The sequence below is a fragment of the Gouania willdenowi genome, chromosome 16 (assembly GCF_900634775.1).
Source record: "Gouania willdenowi chromosome 16, fGouWil2.1, whole genome shotgun sequence".
NCBI classification, from domain to species: domain Eukaryota; kingdom Metazoa; phylum Chordata; class Actinopteri; order Blenniiformes; family Gobiesocidae; genus Gouania; species Gouania willdenowi.
This window is the reverse complement of record NC_041059.1, coordinates 20,137,523-20,155,421: the sequence shown is the minus strand read 5'-3', so window position 1 is coordinate 20,155,421 and position 17,899 is coordinate 20,137,523. Positions and strand designations below refer to the sequence as shown.

At 35.7% G+C, this 17,899-nt stretch overlaps 1 protein-coding gene across 1 annotated transcript in view; it reads right to left on the bottom strand.

The window, feature by feature from the left end:
* Positions 1-17,899, bottom strand: part of LOC114477864 (CUB and sushi domain-containing protein 3-like) — a 243,390-nt gene that overhangs the window by 196,450 nt on the left and 29,041 nt on the right. The window contains 1 exon segment of the mRNA XM_028470524.1: positions 1,120-1,232. Within this exon segment, the coding sequence (XP_028326325.1) occupies positions 1,120-1,232 (113 nt within the window).

Below are 17,899 nucleotides of genomic sequence, written 5' to 3'. Positions count from 1 at the left end.
ACAATTTTTATACAAAAAGTACACAAAACGACAACAGAAATGCACAAAATTATACAAAAAGGCTCCAAAAACACACAAAATGACTCCAAGAAATATATCTAACAGAAAAATGCACCAGAAAACAACAAAAATATGAAAAATATTTGAAATACACAAAACTAAATATTTATACAAAAAACACACAAAATGACAACAGAAATCCACAAAAATACACTAAAAAAGATACAAAAATACACAACATGACTCCAGAATCACACTATAACAGCGACAAAAAACTATAATTATACCAAAAATGCACAAAAACACAACAGAAACATACAAAAATACACATAATGACTCCAAAAAAATACAATACAGAAAAATACACCAAACAAAAAAATTTAAAACTAAAAAAACACATTTATCATGTTCATGTCCCATAAAATTAAACCAGGGAAATTGCACAAACTATTTTGCTTTGCACCCACAAATATACCCCTTCATAACACTACAGAGTACAGAGTATGTCCACCTCTTTGTACGTCCAACTTTCAAACATATACTCATTTGGCCATAAATGACAACTCTACTTAAGCTCCACCCACTATATGAATACATACTTCCGACGGGCACTGCACTAGTATATAGAGAAACAGTAACACACATTTATTTCCATGTAAAGTGACATGCTATACACATATAAGGGAAACAGGGACAGATGAGCAAAGGTGCACACCTGAAGCACATCACTAAGGGAAAAAGTATGGGTGAAGAGACGGTCACAGACGGACAGTTCATATTTAGAATGCTCCCTGCTGCACTAAGGGTTAGCCTAACTCTAACACCTAATTCCCATCACCATCTGCCATGTGATTTTAGATGCACCTCTGGAGTAACAGAAAAGGTTCAGGGCTTTAGGAAAAAGGAAGTTGATTAGAGGAAAACGCACACATCTTATTTTGAAAACCTAAATGTCCTAACCCAAAAATATACCACATGTCCACATTTATGAGTCGTCCGTTCGCTTCCACTGGGTTGGATTTTAAAACAACAATTTTTTTTTTCTGTAAAGAGACATTTCTATAAAACAGTAGGACATTAAAAAAACAATAATAGAGCAGAAAATAATGAAGTCCTTACCTTCATAAGCTACTTTAAATCCATGAGCACTTACTGCAAAGTCACTGGTAAGTCTCAGTGAAAAAATGGAGCCAGTGCTGGTAACAGGTGGAGGGATGGTAAATCCTGTAAACCTGCAGATAAGAAAGACAGAGGTAAGTTAGGATAAGGTGTTTCAATGAAATGGCAAAAGCTGTCGTAGTCTAAAAAGATACATTTATTTAAAACAAAATATGATGAGGTTCATGGCAATATTTGGAGACTTGAGAATATTGGGATACTCCCTTTTATGGCACATAACATTTTTCCAAGCTCTGAGTCCTAAGTTCCCTAAGTGGGGTACGCAAGTTGTCATAGGGGGTACGTGAATAAAAATGAAAAACAGCCTGACAACATTGGAAACTAGACCATAAATCAACGAGCAGTCAGGAGCCTCCATGCATTGCCACTAATTACACATGCAGAGCCCCGTGATGCAGCCTCAGACAGAGAAACAATCTCGTCAAAAAAACACAAATATGAATATCAGCCAAACGTTACAGAGATATATTTATCTTCTCAACCTCACCCTTCTCATTAAAGTTGTACCGAGTTGTATTTCATAGTTTCAGGGTGATGAATACGTTGTATTACTGCTATATGTTCAATCAACAAATGTTTGGTAGGTGAATTTTTCCAAAACAAAAAGATTGGTTTATCACTGAAAATGTCAGTAGGATAATTAATTAAATAAAGCAAACAAGTGATAATTCTGAATAACATGGTTTCTTGTGTGCTTACAGTTGTTTTTTTATTATATATTATTCCTCAACAGTATAAGTACATTACATTATAATGTATTTTAAGTGAGCAGGAGTAGGGGATACATGGCTTCAGGTTAAGTGTCTGAACAGGTACGAGACTGTGAAAAGTTTGGAAACCACAGCTCTCAGTGATTTGAAAACAAACAGAGGACCTCCACTGAATAATTCATTTGTGCATTTACACATTGACTACTGATTGTGTTAGTCTGGAATCAGAAATCTCGATACACAACTCCACGCAAATGTATTATCATTTCATTGTTTACTGCTGAAAACAGTAAACAATGAAACAACTCCTTGTTTTCTTAATTCTATATGTCAGACATGGACAACGGGCGGCATGGAAATATGTGCAAAGTGACTCCAGAAACACACAAAACTGGAAGAAAAACAAAACAAAATGGCAATGAAAACCTACAAAATTATTTAATAAATACACAAAACAAAAAAAGGGGTACTAAAATGACAAAAACTATGCCAAAAAAACACAAAAGCAATGTACTTTCCAGTATTATTGCTCTGATAATTGCTTCAATAGTCATTATTGTTAATGCTGACATGATATAAAAAATGTGTGTCCTCGGATCAGACAATCACATTTTTGTGGCCCCAACTCTGACAAAAGTTGACGATACCTGCTATAAGTGTTTAACTATGAATTTCTGATGATGTAAATAATAAAAAAAAAGAAGACAATTAAATCAGTGTGCTCAACATTTCTTTGACAAGGTGGCATGTGTAGTTACTGCTTCTTCCCATAATCTTAATTACAATCTATGGTCATATCATTGGATTTACTAATACTGAAAACATACACGAAATACAATATTTAGACAATGATTACTGATAAAACACTATAAAGGTGACATAGAATAACTAACCAACCAGCACTCTGTTGACAAGCTCAACACTGCCTCTATTTACATTTCTTTCCATCACAGAAAATGAATTCAGCAATTAGCTATTTCCATTTTTAAAATGACAGATATTATTCAGATAAATCAAAAATATGATTTCCCCCACATTTGTAGGCTAAATTACCTTTTTGTCATTGTTGTTTTTTCAACCTATCAAGATGACAGGGAGGCTTTGTTTTCTTTGCTCCACCTGAATAAACAAAGATGTTTGAATCCTAAAACCCCAGAGGTTTAAAGACACCTCAATTTAAGCAATAAATGCATCTGTCTTCCTCGACATGTAAAAATAATCCTTGCTTTTTCTGCTGAAACTCATTAACTTTAGCCAACATGGTGGAAAATCGTTTGTTGTTACCTCAAATTTTTTTTTTTTTTCCTTTTTTGACGTGTGCACTAAAAAACAAAAGACGCACCAAACGTGCACAACAAAGCAACAAACCCCGTTAAAAGTAATGGCTGCTGACTGACTTTACACTGCAGGTGAGTTTGTGAGTTCTAGCATTTTGGGTCTAATAAAGTAGAACTGCTCTTAAAATTATGATGTTATTTGTCTGCCAGTAATAAACTGAGCACTATACAATCAGAACCCATGCGGGAACCTTCTTCATTGTTGAATGGTGCTTGAGGGCTGGTATAGCTGCATTGTAACAGGCTGCTTCAATGCTGCATTTTAAATTAGGTGCAGACCCAAACAAATCCATTTTCTTTCATGACATTGTAAACAAGATGTGTTGCTGACCGTTCTTCAGCGGCATTTCCTGATGTTCCATCGACCTTTCACTGCTGTAAGCCAGGCAGCGAAGCATGAGTGAAACTAGTGCATGAAACAACATGACTTCTTCTCCATTGCTGTCTGAATTGGAATTTATTTATTTTATTTTTTTAAGTATAGTAATGGATCTGATTCTGTGACTGAATCTCTGCTGTGTTCATTCTGTTTAAAAAGGAAAGCCTCCCGATGACAGGAAACAACAAAGTGCTTTACTTACAGCTCCAATACTGTTTCCAATTACAACACTGTGAACTGAGCAGTATATAATTACTTTTTAGAACTACCACAAAGCATGTCAAGATAAAATACAGTGGGTGTATAATGTCTTTTTAATAGGATAAACAACATTATGCATTACACACAATGCAGCAATGCTAATACCTTTATTCTACAAGATGAAGGTACTAAAATATACATGATATAGGTACTTCTATTGTATTGAATATCGTTAAAAAGTGTAAGTCAAACCCATATATGATATAGGCTCATGACACATAGAGTGATATATTTCAAGCCTTTATTTATTGAAATTTTGATGATTATGGCTTACAGATAGATAATGAAAACCCAAAATTCTGTGTCTCGGAAAATTAGAATATTACATTAGATAAATACAAAAGGGTATTTTAAACAAAAAGTAAGGCTTCTTAAAAAGTATGTTAATTTATATGCACTCAATACTTGATTGAGTCTACTTTTGCATTAATTACTGCATCAATGCGGCGTGGCATGGAGGCGATTAACCTGTGGCACTGCTCAGGCGTAATGGAAGCCCAGGTTGCTTTAACAGCAGCCTTCAGGTCATCTGCATTGTTGGGTCTGGTGTTTCTCACCTTCCTCTTGACAATACCCCATAGATTCAGATTAGGTCAGGTTCAGGTCAGGCCAGTTAGCTGGCCAATCAAGCACAGTAACACCATGGTCATTGAACCAGCTTTTGGTACCTTTGGCAGTGTGGGCAGGTGTCAACTCCAGCTGGAAAATTGAATCAGCATCTCCATGATGCTTGTCAGCAGAAGGAAGCATGAAGTGCTCTAAAATTTCCTGGCAGATGGCTGCTTTGACTGTGGACTTCAGAAAACACAGTGGACCGACACCAGCAGATGACATGGCAGCTCAAATCATCACAGACTGTGGAAACTTCACACTGGACTTTAAACAACGTGGATTCTGAGCCTCTTCACTCTTCCTCCAGACTCTGGGACCTTGATTTCCAAACGATATACAAAATTTACTTTTATCTGAAGAAAGACTTTGGACCACTGAGCAACATTCCAGTTATTTTTCTCCACAGTCCAGGTAAAACACTTCTGATAGTGTCTCTTGTTCAGGAGTGGCTTGAAACGAGGAATGCGACATTTGTATCCCATGTCTAGGATTCGCCTGTGAATAGTGACTCAGCCTCAGTCCACTCCTTGTGAAGCTCCCTCAAATTCTTAAATGCATTTTGCATGACAATCCTCTCAATGCTGTGGTCATCCCTTTAGCTGGTGCACCTTTTCCTACCACACTTTTTCCTTCCACTCAACTTTCTATGAATATGCTTGGATACATCACTCTGTGAACAACCAGTTTCTTTAGCAATGACCTTTTGTGGGGTGTCAATGATTGTCTTCTGGACATCTGTCAAGTCAGCAGTCTTCCATGATTGTGTAGCCTACTGACCCACAATGAGAGAGCATTCACAGGCTCAGGAAACCTTTGCAGGCGTTTTAACTCATTCACTGCCATTGATGCATATATGCGTCAATTGGTTTTTTCGACTGGGGTTGCTAGGATACACTGTGGGGAAGTTATCCTGTGAATGTCAGGCTTGTACCACGATGAAGTGACCAACTGGTGACATTTAGGTGGCAGCAGCGCACATTTGGATGAGAGATTAACCTGGAGACACTGAATTTTGAATTTTTATTATCTATAAGCCATAAACATTCAAGTTTCAAGAAAATATTTCAATCTATGTGTCATGAGCTTATATCAGGGCTCTTCAACTGCCAGCCCACTGGCCAAAACTAGCCCATCCCTCAAATTCAACCGGCCTGTGGCCCATCTATTTAATGAATAAACTGTTTAATGTCGGCTAAAAACTACACACGCGGCTTTGTGACACTTCACAGCACTTTGTGACGTTTTCAGGCACTGCTGCTTACAGTGCATATTATGGAAAGGTGCTTCAGATAAACAGAAGGCATGGCACATTCAAAGAAAAAAGCGACAATGTCCGACGGCATTTCAAGATGACCCACGCCAACTGTGACAAAGACTATCAACCAGGTTCAGATGCTCAGCAGACAAAATTGAAAGCGCTTGCTTTAAAACTACCAACGAAGCTCGGCAATCTTCTCCCGCACTTACATGCTGCAGCAGAAGGCAACCATAGCTTCTCTACGAGTAGCATGGATACTCACAAAAAAGAAACAGTAATTTACCGATGCGAAAACGGTGAAAGAACGCATAATTGCCGCTGTCGATGACAACAAAGTGAAACTACAGATAATATCTGCTATAAAGGGAATTCCTCAGTTGGATACGACAATTGCGAGACGGGTGGATGTTTTAGCCATAGACGTTTTCAGTTTACTTATTTCTTGCACTTTTCAACCAGCAGGTGCTGTGATTATGATTTAATTCAACTTGAAACTGCTTGTAATTTTCATTACTTGTACAAAAAGCCAACTGGTGCTGTTTGTAGAATTGAAAGAGTTCAATAAAAATATTGAAAATGTGATGCTTTGTGTCAGTTTACTACGAGAGCAACTGTACCAGGAATGTCCGGCCCACAAACCATAGCTTTCTGACAATATGGCCCACGGCAAAGTGTAGTTGAATAGCACTGGCATATATCATCTGTATATTGGTTTGACTTTCTGAAATGAGTGACCAAAAATATTAAACTTTTCAATGATATTCTAATTTTCTTAGACATACCTGCATATAATACGTTAATACATAATGCATCACAAGAAAATTTAGAAATATATATAATGCCTAATTAGTGACATATTTAAGTATTTATATTTTAACATATATTTGTCTGATCAACTAAAATTTGATGACTTTAACACTTGATTTGAGAGAATCTAAATCATTTAATGATGAGTTGATATTCTAAAAACTATTTCGGCATTTTTAGGCTTCAACTTACACCTTCTCTTTAAATTTGTGAAAGATCAGTTTTGCTCTAAATCAACTTAAGTCTTGGTTCTAAACAAGCATTTATAGTCTTTGACATGGACATTTGGTCCTAAAGTTATCTGCTGCAGCAAATAAACAAGCTCTCCATCTTTAATTTGCCACATAACTCTCTCATCTCTTCCCTATGTGCCGTTGCAAGATTAGAACAAGGGTCAGTGGGATCCAGAGGGCTTTTCATTGTGGGTGGTATGTTTCAATGAATCATAGTTTGATGTCCTCCTGGGCACTCTTTATAACTGCCCACTTACCAGAAAACCCAGGAGTAGGATTCATGGGGGGACTAATTATTGGTTGACCAGAAAGGAAAAGAACAGAACGATCGATTCCTGCATGCTTGCTCTGTTGTTAGAGCCCTGACCTGCACGATGTTTGAAAAAAACTGGAACAAATGAACAATGAAATATTTTGTCCATGCTTCATAAAGTTGTGCCAAATCTATTTTCTCTTCTTGTGCTAGCTTTAAACATATATATATAGAAGGCAAGAGGAGTAAGGAAATAGATGCAATGGAAACCTGTTAGCTTATATCTCTTTTTTTTATGTTTCTTTTTTAGGAGGTGTTTGTAACGTTGCTTCAGTTTTTGCATTACAATACACTTTTCCATAAATCCATTAAAATCTTTAAAGGGTACCCGTAGTGAATTTTAATTGCAAGCTTTATCAAAAGATCATATATAATACCAGAGGTTTAGCTAGATAAAGTTAGTCAAAAATGCTTGTGAAGCAGCCAAGAATACTAAGAATCTGACTTTCTGGGGGGCTATGGCCAGCACCATCTATCCTCGGTTATGATGTCATAGGATTGTGATTGACTGATGTCGTAGTATTGTACGTATTGAGTATTGTGTGTACTTCTTCAGACACGTAACCCAGAGCTGGCCAATGATAGGTTATCTGTGGTACTGGGTCACATGACCAACTAAACGTCAGCTCAAACAATCAGACAATACTACAACTTAAGCTAATAACAATGATATGACTCTGCTCAGAAAGACAGATTCTTAGTACTTCTGGCTGTTTCATAAGGATCATTGACAATCTTTACCTTGGTAAAACTTTTGTATTATACACCATCTTTTGATAGAGCGTGCAGTTAAAATCCACTACTAGTACTCGTTAAAATAACTTTTATATGAATGTTTCTGTTGGCTTTAGACCTCTCTATTGTGTTTTATGTTATAAAATAGGACATGTAAAATAGTCCTATTTTGTCTATTCATAATCAGGCAGCTAAATGTAGTAAACAAAAGAGTTTGGTTCACCAACTAGGTGCATTTTTTTTGTCATTGTCGTGAAATTTTGGTCTAGAAGTTTTACTCCTGTTACTTTTTTAAGATGCACCACTCTGACCAAGTTGTGTTACGTTTCAAGACTTTTCTGCTAAGAGAATGAAGATTTTTAAAGGGATCCCCCACTGTTCTTACAAAAACAGTTGTGACCCGAAAAGATCTGTGACCGCAGGGGGCGTCACTTCCAATTCTGTGGTTTTGTAGTAGACAATGAAGCAGAGAAGAAGAGTCCCACCCAAAAGGTTTGTGTGTCTTCAACAGTCCGTGATAACTTGCTTAACTTCAGCCACCAGAGCATCAGCTGCGCACTGTTTAAGGGAGAGTAATAGTCCCTGAGGAGAACTCTTCTACTCTGCTGCACTGTCTACTACAAAACCGCAGAGTTGGATAAGGTCGCCTCCTGCGGTCATAGAATATGTTTGGGTCACAACAGTTTTTATTGTCTTTCCGCAAACAACAAAAGTTTACATCTGCATCTTTAACATTTCCTGATTATTTTGAGCAACCAAAAGCAGTACATACTGGCATTTTTACCAAAAAAATGGAGCAAATGGAGCTCAGGACCTCATCAATCACGTGATTTTAAGATGGCAGAATACAGGCTCTAAAACGGTAATGTAGTACCATTTTTAAGAGTGAATAAAATTATTATGGTGCATAATAGTAAGTACATTTCAAAGGTTTCAGGCCACAGTTGTAAAAACAGTTGAAGATTCCATTAAAAGCCAGATGACATTTTAGAAATGTCCAGAACATCTAATTATCTTCATTTGTTTCAAACCAAGAAGCTTGGTGTGAACCATGTGACAAACAAAGAGGCAACAGAGAGATCTTCATAATGTGGCTATCACTGAGGATTGTAGCTTAGGCAACAAGCAAATCAAACATATGATTCAGAAATGTCATTGATGAAGACAGCTGTCTTCACACAGATGCGATGACTGAGGAATCAACTAGCTTTTTACACCAATAAATGAACGAAAAATAAAATACTGTAGCCTATCCAGTTTTAATCAATAAAGGGTAGAATCGTAGAAGGGAAATGCTAACTTTTGGTAAGTTTACAGTCACACACAAGGCAGTATCAAACATAGGGACAGCAACTACATCTATTGGCATGTGGAATTTCTTCCAAAAATCCACATGCAGAAAAATGTTTTGCCAAAATGTACAAAAAGGAAAACGTCAGCACAACAGTAGGTTTTGTATATTAAGAAAACTCCAGAGTGGGTCGCAAAGATATTGTGACTTTCTTTTGTTAAACAGGATGAGAGATTTTTGGTAGGACAAACGTGTATCTGGATGGTAAATAAATCAAGTCCATTTGACACTGCTGGACATGAAAAATATTCATCAGATAAATCCATATTCTAGAACTCATTGATCAATAAATCAAAAATAACTTGCAAAAAAAAACACATGTGAAAGGTTAAAACTGCCACTCAAAAGTTTGTTTTCATCTCCACCGTAAATACTTCATTTTTTGACAATTTCACACATTGCATCGTGGGAGGTGGAGTTACAAAGATGGGTGCATAGAAGTGTTTTTTTACTTCATTCAGATATTACGGGGATACCAAAAGCAAACAACTCTAACAAAAAAGATGTCAAGCGAATCAGTGTCCTTGTCTGGTGAAGAGACACAAAGAAATCAAGGTAAGAATGAAGTAAACACTTGTGTGTGCAGCCATTTTTGCAGGACTGAAACTTTTTTGAAAAAGGTATGAAAAAAAATGTTGAGGGTCAATTTGAACCTTTTTCCTTTCTTTTTAAAGTAAATGATGTCATATTAATTGCTCTAGAAGGTATACACCTTAGCATAGATTATGGGTAGCAGCTTTGAATACATGGACATTTTAGTTATTCTCAGGCATACTATACATGTTCGTCACACACTCATAGAGTATGTAGCATAAAGCTAAACACAAATACACAATAGAGATGTATTGTAAAACCCACGTGTGTGGGCTGTAATAAAGGACCAGTCAATCTGAGGTTCATCACAATTTGCTGGAGATTGTTGAAGCTGCGTTTGATTTGTGATTTGTACAATTACACTGCAATAAAGTCTCACTATAGCAGCTGTAAATTGAACCTCCTGTCTTGCAACTTGGACTGGATGAGCACCAGTGGTAATTTCTCAACTAATTGATAGTTTACATGTGAGTTTACTGCCAGACGGCTCCTTAACAGGCAAAAGCATACAGACATCTCAAGTCCTCCAGCGTTCGTAGGGAAACAAATTTGTTACTCAGCTGACTGTAACCCAGTCAAATACACGAAGTGATGAGGAAACAAGCCTGGACTTCCTCTGAACGTGGATCAGTCCCCAGGAGGTAAAACAGGAACAGCCTGTACTTGTAGTAAACACGTTTAATAAATAATTCTCGTCTCATCTTCTGTACTTGTTTATCCCAAACTGGGAGGCAGGGGTTGCAAGATCCAATCAGAGCATTTAGTTCAAGGCAGTGAAAACCCACTGAATATGATGGAAGTCACTTTGCAGAACTGACAAACAGACACCTTGAGGGCCACCTTAAGGGATTGAACCCACAATCTTTACGCTGAGAGGTGCATAGTTGCAACGGTTACATGATGTTTTTTTTTAATTCCGGATTAATTATTCAGAACTAAAATATTCAGGATTAAAGTATTCTGCTTCACGTTTACATAGAAATAGTAAATCCAATTTTAGGTTTACATCAATTTAAAGTGGAATAAACTTATACATAATCAAGGAACTCTTCAGTTCAGATTTATAATCAGAACAAACCAGCCACCCACTTCGGATTTAAGTTTAATTTGGAATGGCTATTTTCATTCGAAAATAGGTCATTTTTAACATTTTTATAGAGGATTTCATTTTTATTCTGAATTAACAGGTAATCAAAGCTGTCACATAAACATAGGAAGTGCTACACAGAGTGATCTGAATACACTTGTCATTATTTATCAACTGCATTTGTGTATTGAAGGAACGAACCTGTTCCTGATTAGGAAGTAAATCAGAAAGCTAAAGTTAGCCAAAAAGAGGACGCCTAGATGAAAAATAAATATAGAAATAGTGATTTGCATCCGCTTTCATTGGCTTATAAGCAGTAAAGTACTGTACACAATATGTTGGTCTCATAAATATAATTTAATCGCTGCTCTGTGAAAATGGATACCGTAGCTGCCTTAAAGGGAGAGGAATGTGTGACTATGTCTCAATCTTTGATTTTATTTTGTTAAGAAACAATACAGATATTTTTAAAAAGGAGAGGGAATGGTTTATGGAGGTTCCACCGCAGTGGGGGCTTATACTGGGACAAATTATACACGAACCAAGTTTATTGTGAATAACATTTTTGCATAAACATCTGCAGTTATTTGTATATAACATCTGATTAAAACAACAAGAAAAATGAAATGAATAAAAACTGAATTAAAATAATAATGCAGCAAAAACTTGTCCAATAACTAAAGGCGTCATATATTTAACAATATAAACGATTTTTTCAAAATGTACATTATAGTACAGTATTAACGAGCCCAGCTTGTTGTCTTTATCAACATAATAATAATAGTAGTGGAAATAACAAACTACCCCCAAGCTTCATTTAAAAGAACAAAACAAACTTTCTTCACCTGCCTTGTTGATTTTTCCCATACAAGTTTATTCAACTCCAATAAAAGAGGTGGGGGTGCAGATATGAATGGTAATTGATTATAATGTACTGTGCTATGTATCTATGTTAGCCTCCAACTTAACTGGAATGTGTGGGTCTGGATTTAGATTCTTTGAGCAGCTACAGCGCCCCCTTTCCATAGATCCCGACAGCACCAGCGGCAAAACCATGACAGACTGCGACTGAACTGCATGCCAATAATTTGCTGGGGAGATGCAGCCTTTTCTTCCACCTGAGCACCCTCCATCAGCCCTGAAGGTACCTGTCAGACATTGCCACCATCTGATTAGTGTGCTACGGTAGCAGCATGCCATAGACAGGAAAAAGAGACAGAAGTGATGCTCCTGGATTTACTGTCTACCTTCTTCCTTCCCACTGTGTTGCAGTATTTCTCCTGTAATCTGTTTCTCATTTCACGGTGTTGTTTGATCTCTGTTTTCTTTCGTTTACTTGTCTTGTTGTTTCATTGTTTGCTCCTCTTAGTATCTCTTTGTTTGCCTCTGCCCACCTTTGTCTTGTCGAGACCACTTTTAACCTCTCGCTGTTTGAGACGGAAGAACAAAAAGAGGCTAAGCGGGGGAGAGACCCTCACTGATTTTAGAAAGCAAGCAATAATTAAAGAGAGCTAGCTTAGCTCTCTATCACTCTATAGTTAGTGACTGTGGAAAAAGCATGTTGGGTACTTGGTGAATTATAGCCCCCCTGCCAACCCCCCTTGGAAACAAACAAAAAAAACAGCTATGGACAATAAAGACATACTTTTCTCTGACATGTCTAAACTAATTACAGAACAGTCACACAATGACATTTCATCTTAATAGCTGGAGGGATTAAAGTCGAATTATTCTAACAGTAGTTGAGTCAGTCTTTTGGTGAGTAAGTGTGCATATTTTCTTTCTTGTTAAAGTTCTCGTCTTTATGCCTTAATAATACAAATTATAGGAATATAATGTTGTGGGTGTTGTGTAAGTTTGTTGTTATTATTTCAACTTTATCTAAAGTTTGCAAGTAAAAATGGAGGCAATCCCTGTTAGGTGTTTCTCTGATATTTGGACAATGCTGTTACACTGTAAATGAACAAAAACAAACAAAAGATTTTAAATGTCACAGTTCTGGGTATGACAACAAAAATCAACATCACATTAATAGTTTAACTAGGGAGGGACTTTGAGAATTGGTTTAAAAAAATAAAATAAAAATACAATTCAATTGGTTTCTCATTGAGGACATCTGCAAGTAATACCATTACCAAGTCTACCAGGTTTATCAACACCTGGATAACGTTTAGCTGTCACATGTTAAAGGCCCCCTATTGATTTTTGTGCACTGGTATTTATTTTCTGGTCCTTGATCACTTTTGCATTTATCATTTGGAATGTCAATACGTTGACCAGACAGCCAAATAAATAAATGTAAAGATAAAGGTTAGGATGGTGTTATTGTTGCAGGTCCGTGAGGAAATGTTGGAATAGTTTGAAGTATTTTCAAGACATTTTATAGCTTGCCTTTACTGGAGCTAAAGATGGACGATGATGGAAGAAGAAGAAGAAGAAGAAGAAGAAGAAGAAGAAGAAGAAGAAGAAGAAGAAGAAGAAGAAGAAGAAGAAGAACATATTACAGATGCCTCATGACTAAAAATGCTCATAAAAACATTGAGTTTTATTTACAGCACTGTCCCGGTCTTCTGCTATAATAGGTTTTTAAAAATAACTCTTGTTAAGGAGTTTTAAATGACAATTATTACTTTATTCTCCTTTCAAATTGGCTGAACCACAGCTGTGCTATTTGTAAGAGGTCTTTTACATTTACTATCTGTCTAAAGAATATAGCCATACAACCTGACCACATCACAGCGTCACCTCCTAAATGTTTATCACTGTTCACGGCTCAGAGGATACTTTTACGAGGCAAATAAGAAACATTACATGGAGCACAGAGGATGGAGACATTTACACATTATAAATGTCAGAGAAAGAGGCTTATTTTTTATTTTTTTTTACCACTGACTGATATCCAATCTTTTGGGAAAAAATCACATTGTATTCCACCTTGTGATACATATTATAATTATAATAAATACTATATTCTCTCTTGTTGAATCCATGTGTATGTTACATGCACATGAATGTACAAACTTTAATGATTCCAAAACCTTTATTTCCTCCACCACCATCTCTGCACTATTTATTATTTCACATGACACTGGGAAGTTTAAACGATGGTGAATATCTTATACAGTCATCCTATTTTCCCTTATATCCAGCCAATATCAACAACTAAAATCAAAAATAATTTTGAATTTATCTTCTAATTCATTTGGAAGAATTAAGATAAAGGAAAGGTTTGTTATGTCACCTTTTTTTAGAGAGAGAAATACCCAATCACATTTGGCATTATTATTAATAGAACATTAAAAATTAACCTAAACGTGTAAAATATGTAGATTTTAATGTTGTAAAGCTCCCAAAAGACCCACAGTTTGTATCTAATCTTTATTTTTAACAGTTTTTTACGTTTATCCTTTTTTTTTGTGATATTTTCTTGAGTATATTAAATTTATTCCAATTTCCCCATGGAATAAATAAAGGAATTCTGATTCTGATTCTGATTCTGAGTGAGATGAGTAACCCACTGCACAATTCTTTCTTTGCAATTTGTACTGAAAGTGATTTTTTTTTTTTGGGGCCTTACCATAATAACAATGAACAATAATGATTGTCATTCAGAATAATCAACATGAATTGTATACCAGAGCAGTCTCACCAACATTGTTGTAGACAGATATGAAGCTGTAGACTAATAATCTTTACAATGTCATTTTTGAGGTGCAGACCCATGGGAAAGACTTTTCTGACTCACAAATCAAATATTAGGCTGCGAAAACTGGTGCCATACGTCAACAGATCTGCTATACAACTGACATTGACTCTTAAATTAATGTAGTCTGCATGTTTGCATTGCATTTCTGCCATATTTAAAGTACTTAAAGACAGAATACCTCTTCTGCTGACCACACCAATCCATGCTATGACGCGTGTGCCACTGCAGCGAAAAAGGTTTTTTAACCGTTTAAACCACTGAACTACACAAGGGACATCAAAATATTAATGTGCTGATAGCACAAGTTCTAGAAATGCGTACATGTTTTAATTCCAATTAATATTAAACTTCCTTTAATTCTATAACTATGGGTTTAATAAAGTAAATGTGTATTATTTTTGGTTCTTATTCTTCCTGCAAAAATATTTGTTTTAAAACTGTCATATACTTTTTGAGTCAGAGCAAGCAAAAATGATGTGTCTTCCTGTCATTGTTGTTCAATATTGTGTTATCACATCTTAGAAAAATATGAATGTTCTTTATTTAATCTATTAGTTTTGGTTGTAATTTGGCTAAATTGGCAAATGAAAAACAAGCAACCCATCAACTGTAATCAATTACATTTCAAATCAAAATGTAATTAATTAGCCATTGTTATAGTGTAATGTGTACAGGCTGTTCTCATAAATTCCAGTGTTGTTTGTTTAATTTTAAAGGAATTACAATATCAGCAAGTCCACAATTGGCTGTCTCCTCCTGTGACTGAGCGCTCCGAAGGGAAATTAAGTGGTGGATGTATTGTATATTTCTTTCAACCTCTGACATTCAGGATGACATTTACATTCTTATGCCAATACAGATCTCCACGGTAAAGCTGGATGACTTTGAAAACTAAACTGTTGGAGAAAGACACAGCAGCCGGCTGACACATTTTAAACTAATACACTAATAAATAAATACATGTCATCTTTAGGTGGGGAGTGAGCTGAAATCAACTCACTTCCATATGTGTTATGGAAATCGATATAATAGATACATAGTAGCTTAACACCACCGTGTGTGGAGTAAATGAATAATGCACATCAATGTAAAGCACTTTGAGTGTCTATGAAAAAGCGCTACATAAAATCCAATGCATTATTATTATTATTATTATTATTATATACATAATAGGGGTGTTTAAAAAAATTGATTTGGCGATATATTGCAATATTAGGTCGCGTGATTCTCGGATGGATTCTAAATGCATCCATTTTTTTTTTTTTATTAAAAAAAAAAAATATATATATATATATATATATATAAGGCAATAACCGCCTTATACTTCAATATCGGAATATATCGCATTGTATCGTATCATGACATACTGTATGTATCGGGATACGAATCGTATCGCCAGATACCAGGCTATACACACCCCTAATATGTCAGTACATTTCTGTTTGTAACTGCTTTAACATACTGTATATGTCTGGTTTCCGCCCTTGATTCTGTACTTTGGTTTCTGTATCCTAATAGAGATAAGCATATGACAGTTGCAGTGAACAGCTGCACTGTTATAGCTAAAGGGTTGAAAAGCAAACACAAAAACAACAAAAGCATAATGTGTAATTGGTGGAAAAATCCTGATACTCAGCTGCCAAAAGTTTCCTTTTGGTATCATCTACTAACTCCAAGCAGCACAGCTTCACTTGAGAAGACAATAATATTTTTGCTTTCTTCATGCTGATCTTTTTTTAATTTTTTAAATATGCAGATCCTTAATAAACTTCTGACCATTTTTATTTTATTTTTTTTTAGTTGTAGTTTAATATACTCTATATAAAAAACTCTATATAAGTTTTCCTTTAGATGCATTGCTTCACTATAGTCCCACAATGATGATTTCAAAGTAGGGTTGGGAAAAAAGAAGATTTCATTGATTTATCACATTTTTAGGTAAAAACAATATATATATATATATATATTCTTTTTTTTTTTTCCCCACCACAGTTTTTTCGGACTTTTATGCATTCCATTCGCGATGTGAGCCAGCCCCCTTTTTGTTTACATGTGTTTACCCTTTGAGTAGGCTATATGTGTGCAACAGGCATGTTTACTTTTTTATTCGCACTATGCTGACATGCTAAGGGAAGAGTTTATTTTTATTTTTTTAGTTTTTTAGTAGATGTTATACGTTATAAAATTAGTAGTTATCTGATTTCTTAATCAGAAAATTTAAGCTACTGTGAAGTTGCTGTTGCACTTTTGCTTAAACCTGGGTTAAAGCTTGAAATTGTTGAATGACAACTGCATGATTAACTCTTGAGGACAATCAAGTGCATTGAAAAAATAAAATAAAATCAAAAATCTAATCGAATTTTTTTTTCTTTTTTTAGCAAAATCGCCCAGCCCTATTTCAAAGTTGAATAAAATTCGACACACACAGTAGCCTACTTTTTTTGACAGCACAAAGTACAGCAGAGAGAAATCAGACTGACATGGATATCAATAATTAGTTGGCAGTCAGGCTTTCTGACATTAACACACTGTCTACTAGTCTGATTTTGGCATGTTGCGAAAAAAAAAAAAGTGATAGACCACGTTCGACCTGAGAGACCTCTTTTAAAGCAAGGAATTATGGCAAAAAGCTACTATGCAGGTCCTCAGAGAAGTTTGTCTGGCTGTCAGCCCGCACGGTCAAAAACACAGCCATCCTCATTCCTCACACTACATACAGTACATAACACCTGTTATTGTTGACTCCTCTCAAACAGTTCAGCAGAAGAAATGCTAGGACTCATTCCAAGAACTACATAAATAAATGACTAATCAAATGAATTACCTCATAGCCATTAAGTGTTTGCTAATAGTTGGGAAGCTGATTTGATTAATTTAACAAACAAATATGTACAAACAGTGACGCACATTAAAGCCCTGAATAACCATCAGTGGCACTTCCAGAACAGAAGCATTCGGAAACTAGAAAAAATAAATTGGAAAGACCTGAAATCTGACTACTAATCATTAATAATTATTTTTATGTAATTTTAAATGCACTTAAAGAAATTAATTCTCTCTATATTGCAAAAACGAATGTCCTAAAGTCAAATATGTTATTTATTATTCAGCCAGCTGCATTTGGCACTGCACTGTATATATTGTTAAAGAAAACTCACACATCTGTATCTGTAGAGCAATATTAGTTCAATAATGTTGTCGTCCCATTCCCCCACACAGCCATGTTTTTACCTTTAGAGCGGTAAGCAGTAAACAGAAAGGAATACCTGTGCCTAACTGAGATTATTTCTGTTTATGAGCTATAATAAACCTCATTTATGAGATAAGGTGCATTTTT